The sequence below is a fragment of the Macrobrachium nipponense genome, chromosome 6 (genome assembly GCF_015104395.2).
Source record: "Macrobrachium nipponense isolate FS-2020 chromosome 6, ASM1510439v2, whole genome shotgun sequence".
NCBI classification, from domain to species: domain Eukaryota; kingdom Metazoa; phylum Arthropoda; class Malacostraca; order Decapoda; family Palaemonidae; genus Macrobrachium; species Macrobrachium nipponense.
In genome coordinates, this window is record NC_061108.1 from 47194883 (window position 1) to 47209739 (window position 14857).

General features: G+C 38.4%; 1 protein-coding gene across 3 annotated transcripts in view; it reads right to left on the minus strand.

The window, feature by feature from the left end:
• Window positions 1-12306, minus strand: part of LOC135216725 (iron-sulfur cluster co-chaperone protein HscB-like) — a 110143-nt gene extending 97837 nt beyond the window's left edge. The window contains exons 1-2 of one of the 3 annotated variants that reach the window (XM_064252184.1): window positions 12169-12306; window positions 411-536 (exon numbers count right to left, since the gene is read on the minus strand). In XM_064252184.1, coding sequence (XP_064108254.1) covers window positions 411-536; window positions 12169-12174 — 132 coding nt within the window. In that variant the 5' untranslated portion in view covers window positions 12175-12306. Of the gene's footprint in view, window positions 1-410; window positions 537-11294; window positions 11990-12168 lie in introns of those variants that run through there. The other 2 variants (XM_064252183.1, XM_064252182.1) reach the window with 2 other exon arrangements.
• Between the last annotated feature and the right edge of the window lie 2551 nt (window positions 12307-14857).

Sequence of the window (14857 nt, forward strand, 5' to 3'; positions counted from 1 at the left end):
GGCTTCCTAAAATGTATATATTAACAAAGCCCACCAAATAAAATTTGGCTTAATATTAATTTTCTGTACCTCTTTTTATTTCTAGGATAATTATATTGAAAATTATCTGTAATAAAATTATAATTTTAACTTAGTTCGGATGGTCCCAGTTCAGTATGAGTTGGAACTTGAAAAGGGATTTGGTATCGCTGCATCCCTACATAAAATAACAGATGTTTGCAACTGAACAAATTCAAGCTAAAATCAAGTCAGTCAGGAAACAATTTCCTAACGGCAACAAAGACTCGTGAGAAGTGAGTTTCTCACTTAACTCACAGACCAAAGCCCTTAGGCATGCATTTCAGAAGGCTTAACTTGAATTATGGGTTTGCACGTCACAAAAACTCGGTTTATTACAAAGAAAATTTTACCTGTCCTTCATGTAGTGGCTGACCAGCAAGATCTAACAGATACAGTGCTCTTTCAACTGGGTTCAGCAAACAGTGATATGCTTTATTAATTATTGAAGAGTGTTCCAGAGCATACTGCTTTTCAGTCTGTCAAAAGAAATTTAAAATTAATACAATAGCATAATAATACTGCCATATAAATACAGTATCATACAGTACATTATAAACTAATCTACCCGAAAATTATTGCTATGATATCCTACATAAAACATGCTCACTCTCTCACTCTTATTACTATATGTGTTACAAGAAAAATTAATGAATGACTTTATTCCAAATATTGTATATACAATGTCTAGTTTTATTTTTCATACATATAAGCCAACATCTTCAAACAGTATCACCTTATCTTCATGGACAGTTGGGTTCAGCTCCTCCCAAGTAAGATATTAAATCCAATAAGCAACAAAGACTGGCACACAGTCTACATGATACACTACCCTGGAACCAACTTGAATAACTTTACTGAACAGCAATTCCATATAAAGCAATTAATAGCCAGTCCAACCCAGTATTTTGTAATTATCATTCAATTTAAATATCAATTTCCTTATTGTTCAATTGCAAATACATATATCTGCAAAATGAACTGCTTCTAAACATTATATATACTATACAATAAAGTATGGTAGATTCTTCTTACAAAAAATAATTGAAGATGATAAATTGTATTTTTCCTAACTATAAACCTGAGGTCCTTTACATTAGAAATTACTCTCAGCGACGCTGGAAAATGGCTGCTAAACTCTTGAACACAGTGGTAAAGAAGTAACTACCTTCCAGTAGGCAGGAATACCTGCCTGCCAGGATGTAAGCATTCCAGTTTGCCTTTCGGCCCAAGTTTCAGATTGATGGGTGGCATGAGGTAGGCCTAATGCGTAACGGACCTAAGGTTAGCATATTTAGGAAAAATGATATTCTTATAATAAAATAAGGTTTCACATATACTAACCAAACAATTATATAGCTGTAAGCTCTTACCTGGCAGTAAAAAATTCTAATTATTTGGCGGTGGGGGTGCTGCTGTCGTTAGTGTAGGTGAGAAGGGACCCACCTACTTTTGCGAACACCCCTTACTGCTGAGCCAACTGTCATCAATTCGTTGAGCCATGATGTCCATCTGTGGGAAGGAGGGAGGGCTCTCATTATGTATTTGTTTGGGAAGTATAGTGGAAACCTTATTTTATTATAAAAATATTTTCACACAAGGGACTTACCAAACAATTAAATAGCTAATTCACATTCCAAGGAAGGTGGGTAAATGGACTTATTATTTCCAACCTTAAATAAGTTATTGGTTTAAAAACAATAATACGCTCACATTACAGTGTTTGCAGTACCTTACCTGGTGAGAAAGCAGCTGCAGGTGGATACTGCCTCTGGCTATCGCTCTCATCACCTGTAAGAGCATGGCAGTAATGGTCAGGTTTGTCCCTACTAATGGTAGGATCCTGTAACCACTGAGGTTCACCGAAGGTTAACCAAAATAAACAGTTTGCCCTTGCCCTAGGCAAAGACCAAACAACCAATCCAAAAAAGTTGATAACCTTAAAATATACAAGGCGAGGAGATAGATGGGAAGGGGTCTCCCTATGCTTCCTCTCCCAACACCATGCTAGCTATAGATAACAGCCCCAACCTACTACAGTTTTAAAAAACTTGATCGCCAGAATGTCGTTTGCAGAATGGAAGACACTGACACATTGTGTCTAAAGGCTAACAAAGTCACCACTGCTCAAATTTCGTGAGCTTTCACCTTCATGACATTTAGGACTTTCTCTTGGACTTGAGAATGGGCTTCCAGAATAAGTCTCCTTAACCCTTTAACGCTGATTGGACGTATTAAACGTTGATAAAAATTGTCTGTCGGGTGCCGATTAGACGTATGGTAAGTCGATAAAAAAAAAGTTTTTAAAAATTCGCAGAAAAATACTTATAGGCCTACTAGGCGAAAACTTTTGAATCACGCACCTTCCGGGATGCTAGGAGTTCACGGACCAAGCTGTTGTTTTGTTTACCAGCGTGACCCAGGTGTGCATGCGCGAAATGCCGCCTCCTCGCATCAGCCAGCATCAGCGACGCGTCGTCCGAGAGCGATCTTTTGCCGCAATCGTGTTTTGCCGACCTTTTGCGACAGTTTGAGTATTTGTGGTGGTACAAGACATACATAGAGATGTCTCAACGACGTATGGAGCGCGAAAGGCGCGTTTTACCCCTCGGGAGGGGTAAAACAAAAGCAAAGCATACGATGAAGCTGGCAGAGAGCGATGACGAACACGTCCTCCACACACACGGCCAAAAGCAAAAGTGGTTCTTCACCTCCCAGTCGCAGGGAGCGCGCACTGTCGGACAAGCAGTCAACTACCGAACTCCCTTGTTCGAAGCTTACAACCGTCCAGCTGCCGCTAGTTACCTTCCTATTGTAAAAGGACCGAAAGGTTTGTATATCGTACCGGAACAAAGGAATGTTATGATATCTGGCAATGCATGCATAGATTGGGTGAAGAGTGGTCAAAGGCCACTCACCTACGCCACCACGTCAGTCTTTTCTTTAACCGCCTGGGCGAGAGTCATGGTTAACCTCTCTTGGCCTTTACCCGGTTCATTGCCCGTTTCGCATGTGTTTAGTGTGTGTGTGTGTGTGAGTGTGTTTGGCTGATTTTAAGGCTGCTTCTGCTCCTTCTCAACCTCGTCAACGGGTGTGCCCCGGAATTCCTGGTTTTCCGTGTTCTCGTTTTTTGTTTTGTTTGTTTGTTTGTATGGTGCTTTTACGTTGCATGGAACCAGTGGTTATTCAGCAACGGGACCAACGGCTTTACGTGACTTCCGAACCACATCGAGAGTGAACTTCTATCACCAGAAATACACATCTCTCACTCCTCAATGGAATGGCCGAGAATCGAACCCGCGACCACCGAGGTGGAAAGCAAACACCATATCAACCACACCACTGAGGCGTTGTGTTCTCGTTTTTAGGCTTCGGCGGTGACCGATCCCCACATCACGTGTAGCAGGTGCTGTTCTAATTTTTGCACTATAACGAATCCTTGCACAGAATGCGGGCATGGCCTACAGAACAGTAGAAGTCTTTTATAGCAAGAGAGAGCAGTGATGTTAGGGTAATGCATCGCTGTGTGGGCACTTGCATGGACTAATGAGTCACTTTTCACTTGATATTTAATTGGTGAAACAAAAATACAATTCAACATTTAAGCATACCATTCAAAAGATCGAAGTTTCATCAACAAAATGAGATAAATGAAACCGCCATAAGAACTAAAATAAGCATGTGACGTCTTCGTAAAATATGTGTTCAAGGCAGTTTTTTAATACAATATGGCGTGGTCTTGTCTCGCAAACACCAGGCATACACTGGTGGAGATGTCCTTCCCAGCACTCATTTGAACAATTATTTGTGTATCTGTAACGTTTATTGCTTTTACTCAATATTGCAGTTGTAATCAGCACAATAAAACAACATTTAGTTGCCTATATTAGTGAAAGTATGAGACATCTTATTCCCACAATCATATTTTGAACTGAAATGCATTTTTACCTTGTCATCGGTGGTTTTATCCTTACTGCCATCACAAATGAAACTCCACAGTGCTTGTTCGATTGTAATTTTACACATTTCGTTCTTAATTCACTCCAAATTCAACTTAAAATATATATGTGAGTTTGTTCATGGTGGGAATAATTTTGTACGTCTGGCAGCCAAACGGAGACCGGAGTCCGCCGGATCGAATCCCAAGTCAAAGAAGAGGCCTAGGAAGTTCCAGTCCTTCCAGGCCCCTCAACAACAGACTCTGGTACAAGCGGTTCCGGTATCTCAGGTACCGCAACCCTCAACCTCTAAGGCGCAGCCAAAACAGCAGTTTGTGCTGCTGACACAGTCACCACAACAGGCACAAGCTTCAACCTCCTATACTGTCTCCCCTGCTTACAACCCGGCGTTTGAAAACCAGTCGTTTCAAGCCTTCAACAGGTTTGGCAGGGGTAGCAGAGCTAGAGGCGCCTTCCGTCAACGAGGCGGCGGAAGAGCCACCAGCCAATTTTTTATAATTGTATGGCTGAAACAAATGTAGTCTAATGCATGCTACGGATGCCAGTCATTGTTGCCAACGCCGATGCCTTTACAAACTGTTTCCATGAATTCTAGATGTAATAGTAATGCAGTAATAACAATAAAATTGCTCTAATATTTATGTACTATATATATATTACAAATCGATACGCTAAATTCACTTGTTTCCACTGTTTTTTGTAAGTCTTATCCCAGTTTGGAGGGTAAACACAAAAAACAATTGGCAACACCATAGCTATATCACAGCAAAACCGATGAAATTTGTGACAGGAATCTGGTTACTTTTACATCAACGAATATTTTCAAATGAATTATCATGAATATGTAATAAATATATGCAATTCATAACCTTATTCTGGTCTTTAACTAATTATTTATATGCTATCTACTCATTCTTCTTCTTCTTCCTCAACAAACGACATGTTTTCCCAGCCGGAGCTGATACATCTCATCGTTTAAGATTGTTGTGAATAAAGTGTCCCGGCGTCTATGGGTACAAGTGGTGTGCGGATTTGGCACAGGAAATGGAAAGTTTATGGACGCAAGTGACTCTGCAAACACCGAGATGGCTTCTACACGTCAGGTGTTATAAGTAAAATTTCGAAAGCGTCATGGAGGTAAGTTTGCACTGCGCATGGCTATACTTTCATTAATTTGTGTTTAACCGGAAATTATGGCATTATTTTGTGACTTGAAAGAAAACAAACACTTCGAGAGGAAAGTAGAGGTCTCGATCTGGTGTTTCCACACTGGTTGGGTTATGACTGGTGTCTAATTCAGGATACTAGAAGTGCTAAAGTTATTTTTTGGGAAAGTGTCCACGCAGCAGTACAGTGTCTGCCTGTCCGCACAGCGGTGCATTATCCTAGTTTGGAAATGCGTGATGAATTTACATGAATGTGAAGCAGTGCTAAGACCCTAGTACCTAATTATTTCACCAGTTTTGTGGTTCTCCAACCAAATACCCAACTTTCCCACTGTGGTCCCTCAAACTGTGGGATATTAGGATACTAGGTAGGGGAAAAAATGAGTGGACTACCTGGGCCACTCTTGCCTCCTCGTTGGCCCACCTTCCAGAAAAAAGTTATTTAACATGTCCTGGCACCAGAGATGGACACCAGTCACGAGTCACTGGTTGTGGAAGCAACACCTCGAGAACTCTACTTTCCTCTCGAAATAAGAGTTTTCTCCCAAAGTACAAAATAATGTCATAATTTAAGATTAAACAGAGGTCAATGACAATCTAGCCATGCGCAGTGCAAACTTTCTTCCACGACACCTCCATGATGCTTTCAAAATTTTTACTTAAAACACCTTACGTGTAGAAGATTGACGCCATCTTGATGTTTGTGGAGTATGTTTGTGGAGTAACTTGTGTCAATACTTTCCATTTCATGTGCTAAATCCGCACACCAATCGTACCCATAGACGCTGGGACACTTTCTTCACAACAATCTTAAACGATGATGACGTTCACCTTCGAGTCCAAGGAAACTCACGATTTTTGGGGAGGAAAGTTGAGTGCGCTGCATAATTTGAAAGAAATAGTTAATTACATGAATGTATTATGTATTCATGATAATTAATTTGAAAATATTCGTTGTTGAAAAAGTAACTAGATTCCTGACTCAAATATCAACGGTTTTGCTGTGAACAGTAGCTACGGTGCTGTTGCACTCTCCTATTTTTTATCAGTGTTGCCAATTGGTATGTGTTTACCCATCAAACTGGGTACGTATAAGACTTACACTAAATCGTAGAAATAAGTGAAATTATAATCTATTTGTAGTATATATACATACTATTAGAGCAATCTTATCATTATTGCATTACTATGAAAACTAGAATTCATGGAAACAGTTTGTAAATGCTTTGGCGTATGTGTGAAGCTCCACTAAATTGGCAACGATGAAATTTTGTCATTCCTAGCATGCAAGCATTAAAGGTTACATTTATTTCAGGCATAAGTACAATTATTAAAAATAAAAGACAAAATAGTAATATAGACTTGAATCAATACAAATTGCGATAAAAAAAAATTGTTGTCATACCGGTGCTTTTGGCAGCCATATGTATGTACAGGGTGTTCATAAAGTCCCAATACCATTTCAACTACTTATTGCTCAGAAACCATATAACATAGAGTAATGCAGTTTTGCTGAATGTTCTACATTCAAGTTTACATTCAGAGCACTTCATTCTACAAAAAACTGCATTACGTACTCAGTTACATGGTTTCTGAGCAATAAATACTTGTAATGGTATACTGAGCCTTTTTGGACACCTTGTACATTAAGACATAAATTGTTCCCGCTATGGCTTCGCTGTCAACAATCTCTCAACATATTACAAGTGCAATTTGGAGTGAATTAAGACCAAAATGTGTATACGTAATTACAATCAAATAAGCACTGTGGAGTTTCATTTGTGATGGCAGTAGGGATAAAACCACTGACTACAAGGTAAAAATGAATTTCAGTTCAAACCATGACCCTGGGAATAAGACATCTCATACTTTCACTAATATAGGCAACAAAATGTTTTATTGTGCTGATTACAATTACGATCTTGAGTAATATCAATAAACGTTACATATATATGCTAATATTGTTCTAATGAATGCTGGGAAGGATGTGGTATCAATGTCAGTTACGAAAGGGACCGGATGTGAGAGACGCCATATTGGATTTAAAAACTGCCTTGAAAACATATTTTACGGAGACCTCACATGCTTATTTTAGTTGGTATGGCGCTTTCACATATCACATTATGTTGACAAAACTTCAATCTTTTGAATGGTATGCTTAAGATGTAACTGTATTATTTTTCACCAATTAAATATTGAGTGAATAAGGGTGATCTGCCTGAGTACGGTGGAGTCAGGGTGGTTGTTTCCCTTATTGGCTAAAGGTGGGCTTCACTAGAGGAAATAACCGACTAGACTAGCTGATCCAGTTTTGGCCATGTGTGGATCCACCCTCTGAAAAAGTACTTTAACACATCCTGACACTGGAAATGGGCACCAGTCACGAGTCATCAGTGGTGAGAGCAACAGCTAGAGACCTCTACTCTCCTTTCGAAGTAAGTATTTTCTCCAAAGTTAGAAATTAAGGTCACATTTTAAGATTAAACAGAGGTTAATGAAAGTCTAGTCATGTGCAGTGCAAATATACCTCCATGACGTTTTCAAAATTTTTACTTCAAACACCAAAAATTTAGAAGATTGACGCCATCTCGATGTTTGCGGAGTCACTTGGGTCAATAAACTTTCCATTCCACGTGCTAAATCCCATAAACGCGTTGGCACTTTCTTCACAACAATTGTCGAAAATGACACCAACCGTCTGGCTCATCCAAGGAAACTCACTATTTTTCGATAGAAAGAAGAAGCGTGCACTAGATAATTATTTAAATAAATAGTTCAATATCAGTATAAGGTCATGAATTGCATAAATTTTTTACATATTCATGATTATTAATTTGAAAATATTCATTGTTGAAAAAGTAACTAGATTTCTGACTCAAATATTATCAACAGTTTTGCTGTGAACAGTACCCAAAGTGTTGTTCGCGTTCTCCTATTGTTTATCAGTGTTGCCAATTTTTATGTGTTTACCCTCCCAACTGGGTATATGACTTACACAAAACTGGTGAAATTAGCATATCTATTTGTAGTACGTACATACAGGCAGTCCCCGTCTTATGGCGTTCCAAGGTTACAACGCTTTTCAATTATATTTCAATTATTTCCAGGCTTACGATGCAGGTTCCAGGGTTACAATGCTTATGACGCTGACCTGACGGAAGGAATATGACTCCAAAAATGCAAAATAATCAATATTTAAAAGTTTTTTTATGAAAAATGCAATAAAAATGCAGTTAACACAGTTTTTAATACACCAAAAGTATGAAATGTAAGGTTTTCTTAGGATATTTGACGATGTTCCGGCTTACGACCATTTTCGGCTTACAATGCGTCTCAAGAACGGAACACCCGTCGTAAGCCGGGGACTGCCTGTATACACATTAGAGCAATTTTATCATTACAGCATATTGCAATAAAATGAAACCTAGAATTCATGGAAATAGTTTGTAAATGCATTGGCATATGTGTGAAGCTCCACAAAACTGGCAACGATGAAATTTTGCCGTCATCTGCTCAGCGATGACAAGGCTAGAAAGTTGGAATGTATCTGATTTAGAAATATGTAATTTTCTGGGGTTAATTTGGTTGCAAAAAGGGATAATAGACATGAATTAAACATTTTGAAGTAACATAAAATAAACTAAATAATGAGTAAAGTAAACAATTAAGGGAATAAAGCTTTGCACCTCATAAACAGTGTGGTCGTGTGCTGCCCGCAACTGTGTTTGAGGAGTGAGCGCTTAGGAATCAAGAACCACAATATAGTTCAAGTGCAATTTGGAGTGAATTAAGACCAAAATGTGGTTTTATTGTGCTGATTGCAACTGCAATCTGGAGTAAAATCAATAAACGTTATATATATATATATATATATATATATATATATATATATATATATATATATATATATATATATATATATATATAATATACATATATATATATATATATCATATATATACATATATATCCTATATATATATATATATATATATATATATATATATCGCTAATAATCTTCAAATGAGCGCTGGGAAGGATGTGAGAACCACGCAAGTTATGAAAGGGACCAGAGGTGGACAACGCCATATTGGATTTAAAAATTGCCTTGAAAACATATTTTACGAAGACCTCACTTGCTTATTTTAGTTCGTATGGCACTTTCATAGATCACATCATGTTGACGAAACTTCAATCTTTTGAATGGTATGCTTTAAGATGTAATTGTACAGGCAGTCCCAAGCTTACGACATTCCAAGGTTACGCTTTTCAATTATATACATCAGAAATTATTTCCAGGTTTACAATACGTTCCAAGATTACGACGCTTGCAATGCCCACCTGACGGAAGAAATACGAATCTAAAAACGCAAAATAATCAATATTTGAAGGATTTTTTATGAAAAATGCAAGAAAGATGAAGTTTACATAGTTTTCAGTACAGCATAGCATTAAAATGACAACTATACAAACCTGAGGTCCTTTTACAATAGGAAGGTAACTAGCGGCAGCTGGAATGGTCGTAAGCTTCGAACAAGGGAGTTTTGTCAACATAATGTAATACCTATATGAAAGCGCCATACGAACTAAAATAAGCATGCGAGTTCTTCGTAAAATATGTTTTCAAGGCAGTTTTGAAATCCAATATGGGGGTAGCCGCGTGACTTGCCGTTCATAACCATAGACAATCCACCATCTTTCCCAGCCTTCCCAGCACTCATTTGAACAATGTTAGCGTATAGCTATATGTAACGTTTATTGATCTTACTCAAGATTGCAGTTGTAATCAGCACAATAAAACATTTTGTTGCCTATATAAGTGAAAGTATGAAACTTTTTATTCCCAGGGTCATGATTTGAACTGAAATTCATTTTTACCTTGTAATCGGTGGTTTTATCCTCGCTGCCATCACAACTGAAACTCCACAGTGCTTATTTGATTGTAATTATACACATTTTGGTCTTAATTCACTCCAAATTGCACTTGAACCACGTTGCGGTTCCTGATTCCTAAGCGCTCACTCCACACACACAGCTACGGGCAGCACACGAGTACACGGTTTATGAGGTGCAAAGCTTTATTCCCTTAATTGTTTACTTTACTCATTATTTAGTTTAACTTTACTTTATTACTTCAAAATGTTTATTTAATTCATGTCTATTATCCCTTTTTTGCAACCAACTTAACTTCGAAAAACTACAGATATTTCTGAAGTACTTACGAGCAGATGACGCAACGGCAAAATGACTCATCATTGCCAATCTAGGGGAGCTTCACACATACGCCGATGTATTTACAAACTGATTCCATGAATTCTACTAGTTGTCATAGTATATAGTGCAGTAATGATAAAATTGCTGTAATATGTATAACAAATACATACGCTAATTTCACTTATTTCCCCCGTTTGTGCAAGTCTTATACCATTTGGAAGGCAAACACATACCAATTGACAACACTGATAAACAATTGAAGAGTGCAAAGAATGCCGTAGTTCCCTTGGATAGTAAGTAGGTAGTGGTTGGAAGTCGCTGTTTACGATTGTTGTGATGAAAGTGCCCCAGTGTCTATGGGTACAAGTGGTGTGCAGATTTAGCACAGGAAATGGGATGTTTGTTGACATAAGCGACTCCGCAAACATCAAAATGGTGTCAATCTTTGAAATATTTTTAGTTGTAGCTAAGTAAAAATTTTGAAAGCGTCATGGGGGTAGTAGTGTGCACTGCGTTTGGTGACACTTTTCACTAACCTGTTTAATCTTAAAATATGGCCTTAATTGCTAACTTTAGAGAAAATACTTGGTACTTCGAAAGGAGAGCCGAGGTCTCGAGCTGTTCCTTTCACCACCAACAGCTCATGGCTCATGACCATCTCCGGTGTCAGGACGTGTTAAAGTACTTTTTCAGAGGGTGGCCACAAACGCGGTAATCAGTGGGTTGGCCAGACCAGTCGGTTGTTTACCCTAGTAGGTACCCATCGCCAATCCTACGCTAGATTACCTACCTACTTGGCTAGGCCTAGGTACCATTATTCCCCTTTCAATGTTTCTCTACAAACTAGGCCTAGTCTACTCTGTAGCTTTATATGACTACCTTAATAATTTGATCTCACCTCAGTAGCAAGAGAAAATTTATCAGGATGGATCTTCGCCTGCAACTTCCGAAAGATTTGCGTCAGAGACTTGGTGTCAACCGCAAACACTTTCCCAATGCCAAGCACTTCAAAATAATTTAAAGTTTCGTCCAAGGGCTGCAATTTGTTGCATTCGTCACAAAAGTTCTTAATTCTTTCACTTACTTTCCCACAGTGCCAACATTTCACTTGTGAATCTGAGCAAAAGCACTTCGGATGCAAAATACTACTACTACGTTCCGGGAAGGGTGGGAGTAACTGTTCAACAATTGCCGTCTCTTTAACAGTTCTTGTATTTCCGGCACCCCCATTACACAATGTTGAAAAGTTTTGTATAAAATAAGATCTCTCTGCGTAAGTCAAACTTGGCAGCACTTCTATCAGCTTGAAAATCGCCCGTCGATGCATATTTGCCTTGATTAAAAGAGCCATGATTGTTTACATTCTAGCTTGAACACTATAGTAGTCTTTGCGTCGGCGCTCACAATTTACGAGTTCACTTTTTACCTTCAGGTGACCATTGCTATTTGTGTCATTCAATATACTGTGTGCAGTATTTGTCGGCCTAGAAATTAACCAAAAGACTAAGGTTAAGAGTTTTATTTATGGCAATTTCAACTGAACAATAAAAGTTTCCTCTAAAGTAGGGCCACGTTCATTAGCAAAATTCTTACGCGTAGACCACGGATAGAAGTGTTAGTTGCACTTCAAAGCCCTATTGCAGTGTATCAAACATTGTGCTGTTCCTAATTATTTGAACAAAATACATACCCTAAAATATCTTCTTCATTTCAATAGCTAAAACCGATGAGATACGTTTTGATGCTTAACTACGGAAAATAATTGAACATACCCTCATATGAAGAGGAATAAATCATCCATTGGCTGTTTCCAGTTCTCTAAAAAAGCGAATGAACGCTTTGAAGTTGTATAGGAATGGGATTCTCCAAGTATTCAGTGTTTTAGTGAACTTGGTAAGGCGCGCGTGTTGTTTCAATGTGCTTCCGGCGGTAGTGTTTATTAAAGAATGATGGCGATATATTGTCAGTGAATTATTGTGTCTTATCGTTGTGGTTGGTCGCCATCTGCTAGGAGAACACTGACAACGAGGAAGTTGCTAGTTGTGCAGGTGAGAGGTGCAACAGGTTGTTCTGATGCCTGGTGAGGTTGCCTCATCGTTTGTTTTATTTCCTGTGGTTTGCTTTTCTTTAAATAAGAGTGACAACTATTTTCAGAAGTATCAACTGATTGCTCCAGCCTTTGACAGTATGCATCTAGAGAGAAATTGGTTTTAAGTGATATAATATGGTAAAATTAGCACCAAATACATTAGGACAATGAACAAACTGGTAATTAGAGGACTATCGTTAGGCTGACGCTCAGCGGGATGCCTGCTGATTAGTGGAACGTTTCCACTTGCAAATATGACTGTGACTGTCTTGCAAAACAATTACTTAGTCACACACCAAGTTTCAACTGACCCACAGAAGCGAACTGTATCCAGTTTGCAGTTGCGTGTGCGTTATCCGAGGGAGAGTTAATTAACGCTTTGCAGTGTATAACAAAAATGCCAGCTTTAACGTATAAACTACGATGAATGTTATTAAAATTATATTATTTCACAAACAACCTAAGTTTTTCATTTATGTCCATGACATAAAACAGACTTGGAAGTAGGTACCATGACAACGTAAAGACGCATGCAAATATGTTGCCGGACTACCATAGAATGTTAGCTGTTTAGCATCAATAAGACACTTCAAATTTAGGTAACTATTTACAAACGTTAATAATGAATGCAAGGAATTGCATCAACTCAAGGATATATAAGAACAAGAGAGGGACATAGAGCGCGTAAATGTAGCATTTGTTTTTAGACCGCAAATTATTAATGGGACTCGTTTGATTGAAAGGGCCATAGGAGAAAAATAATTGTTGCTAATTATACTGACCATTAAAATTCTCCATTTCCACAAGTTTTTCGGATAAGATTCTTGCTAGGTAGGATCAGTCGCTATGTCAGCCTGGTGAAAAAAAAAAAAAAATACAATGCATGTAGTCAACTTACAAGTTCCAGCGATTCATTTAGGATGGGGAAAGATATTGCACAGTTTGTCCAAAGGAGGAAAGAACGCCACAATTAACTGGTTACCCAGTATTACGTAGTGGATGGTATGCTGTGCAATAAAATGGGAGCTTCCGACCGTTTACTTACACCATGAAGGATTAGAGTACACTAAAAGAAAGGGTGCCGGGACCTTGTACGAAATTGTGGACTGTGGGATATCATAACAGTCGTTAGTTACGAACTGGTGATTAGGCACCGGCTCTTCCCTCTTCTCTGCTTCCTGAACGTCATCGTCGGCTCTCTTCCCAAGACCCCTTTCCTTCCAATCGTTGGTTGTTATTGGCGAGGAAAGGATTTAGATATGATATGTGACCCTCATCGGTTTCTGTTGTTTCTGTAAGTGCTGCCATTTCGACAGCCCCGTGCTGGAAGCCTTCACTTGTTCGAATCAGTTTAAATCATGTGGAATTGCAAATTAGAGTATGTATATCAGTATTATTGAATAAAGGTTTTATTTCCTTGTATGGTGTTGTAAATATTTATCAAAGCGCGCTCTGGCACAGGTTCTTTGATTTGTTTCGTTATTCTTCTTATAGTTTTTGCTTGCTCCCAGTGCAAGCTAAGATAATTTTCCCAAAGCTTTTGATAGCCTTTTCAGTTTTCTGTAAATGAAAACTATTGAGATTGCTTTGTCTGTCCGTCCGCACTTTTTCTGCCCGCCCTCAGATCTTAAATCTACTGAGGCTAGATAGTGCAGCAGACAAAACATTTTTTTCCCTTAAATTCTGCAGCTAATGATACAAGCATGAAATTTGGTAATACATATCTTCTCCATTGGCCACTTCTTGAAAATTACTGGGTGTCCACTCAAAATTCCAAAATGGCTGCCATTTTTCAAGATGGCCGCTAGAAGAGGTTTTAACATGGGTCTCATGTGGCTCTAGTCATGTTTTTATGCATTTGTTTTGGCTATACACATTTTAGGCAAAGTCACCCAGCAAAAGTAATGTATTTTTGTTAAAGATTTCATGTAGCATAAATAAAGAAAGATTTCATCCAGTATGGCAGCCAAAAACCTTTGATAATCGTGTCTCAGGATTCAGTTGGCATGAACAAATGTCTTCCTGTTCAGCATAATAGTTTGCAAGTCTTAGATATAATTTAGGTGGTGGTTTTATCTTTAGTTTTAGTTTAGAAGAATGAATGTCAGCACACAACCAGGGCACATTGGTGACTTCACTGCTATGTCATTCAGCATGGGAACCAGTGGCTTGAGAAAGAACAATTTCAAGTGAAGAACGAGATGTATATCCACTGGTTCTATTAGAGCTGGTTAATTATATAATTAAAACCAGCTTGAGTTTGGATGGTCCTGCCATATTTCCTCTTGCAGTCATAACCCAATTATACCAGCAGCGCCTGGAACAATTGGACATAGCCCCACCCACTGTAAATACAGCAAGATTAAAGGACA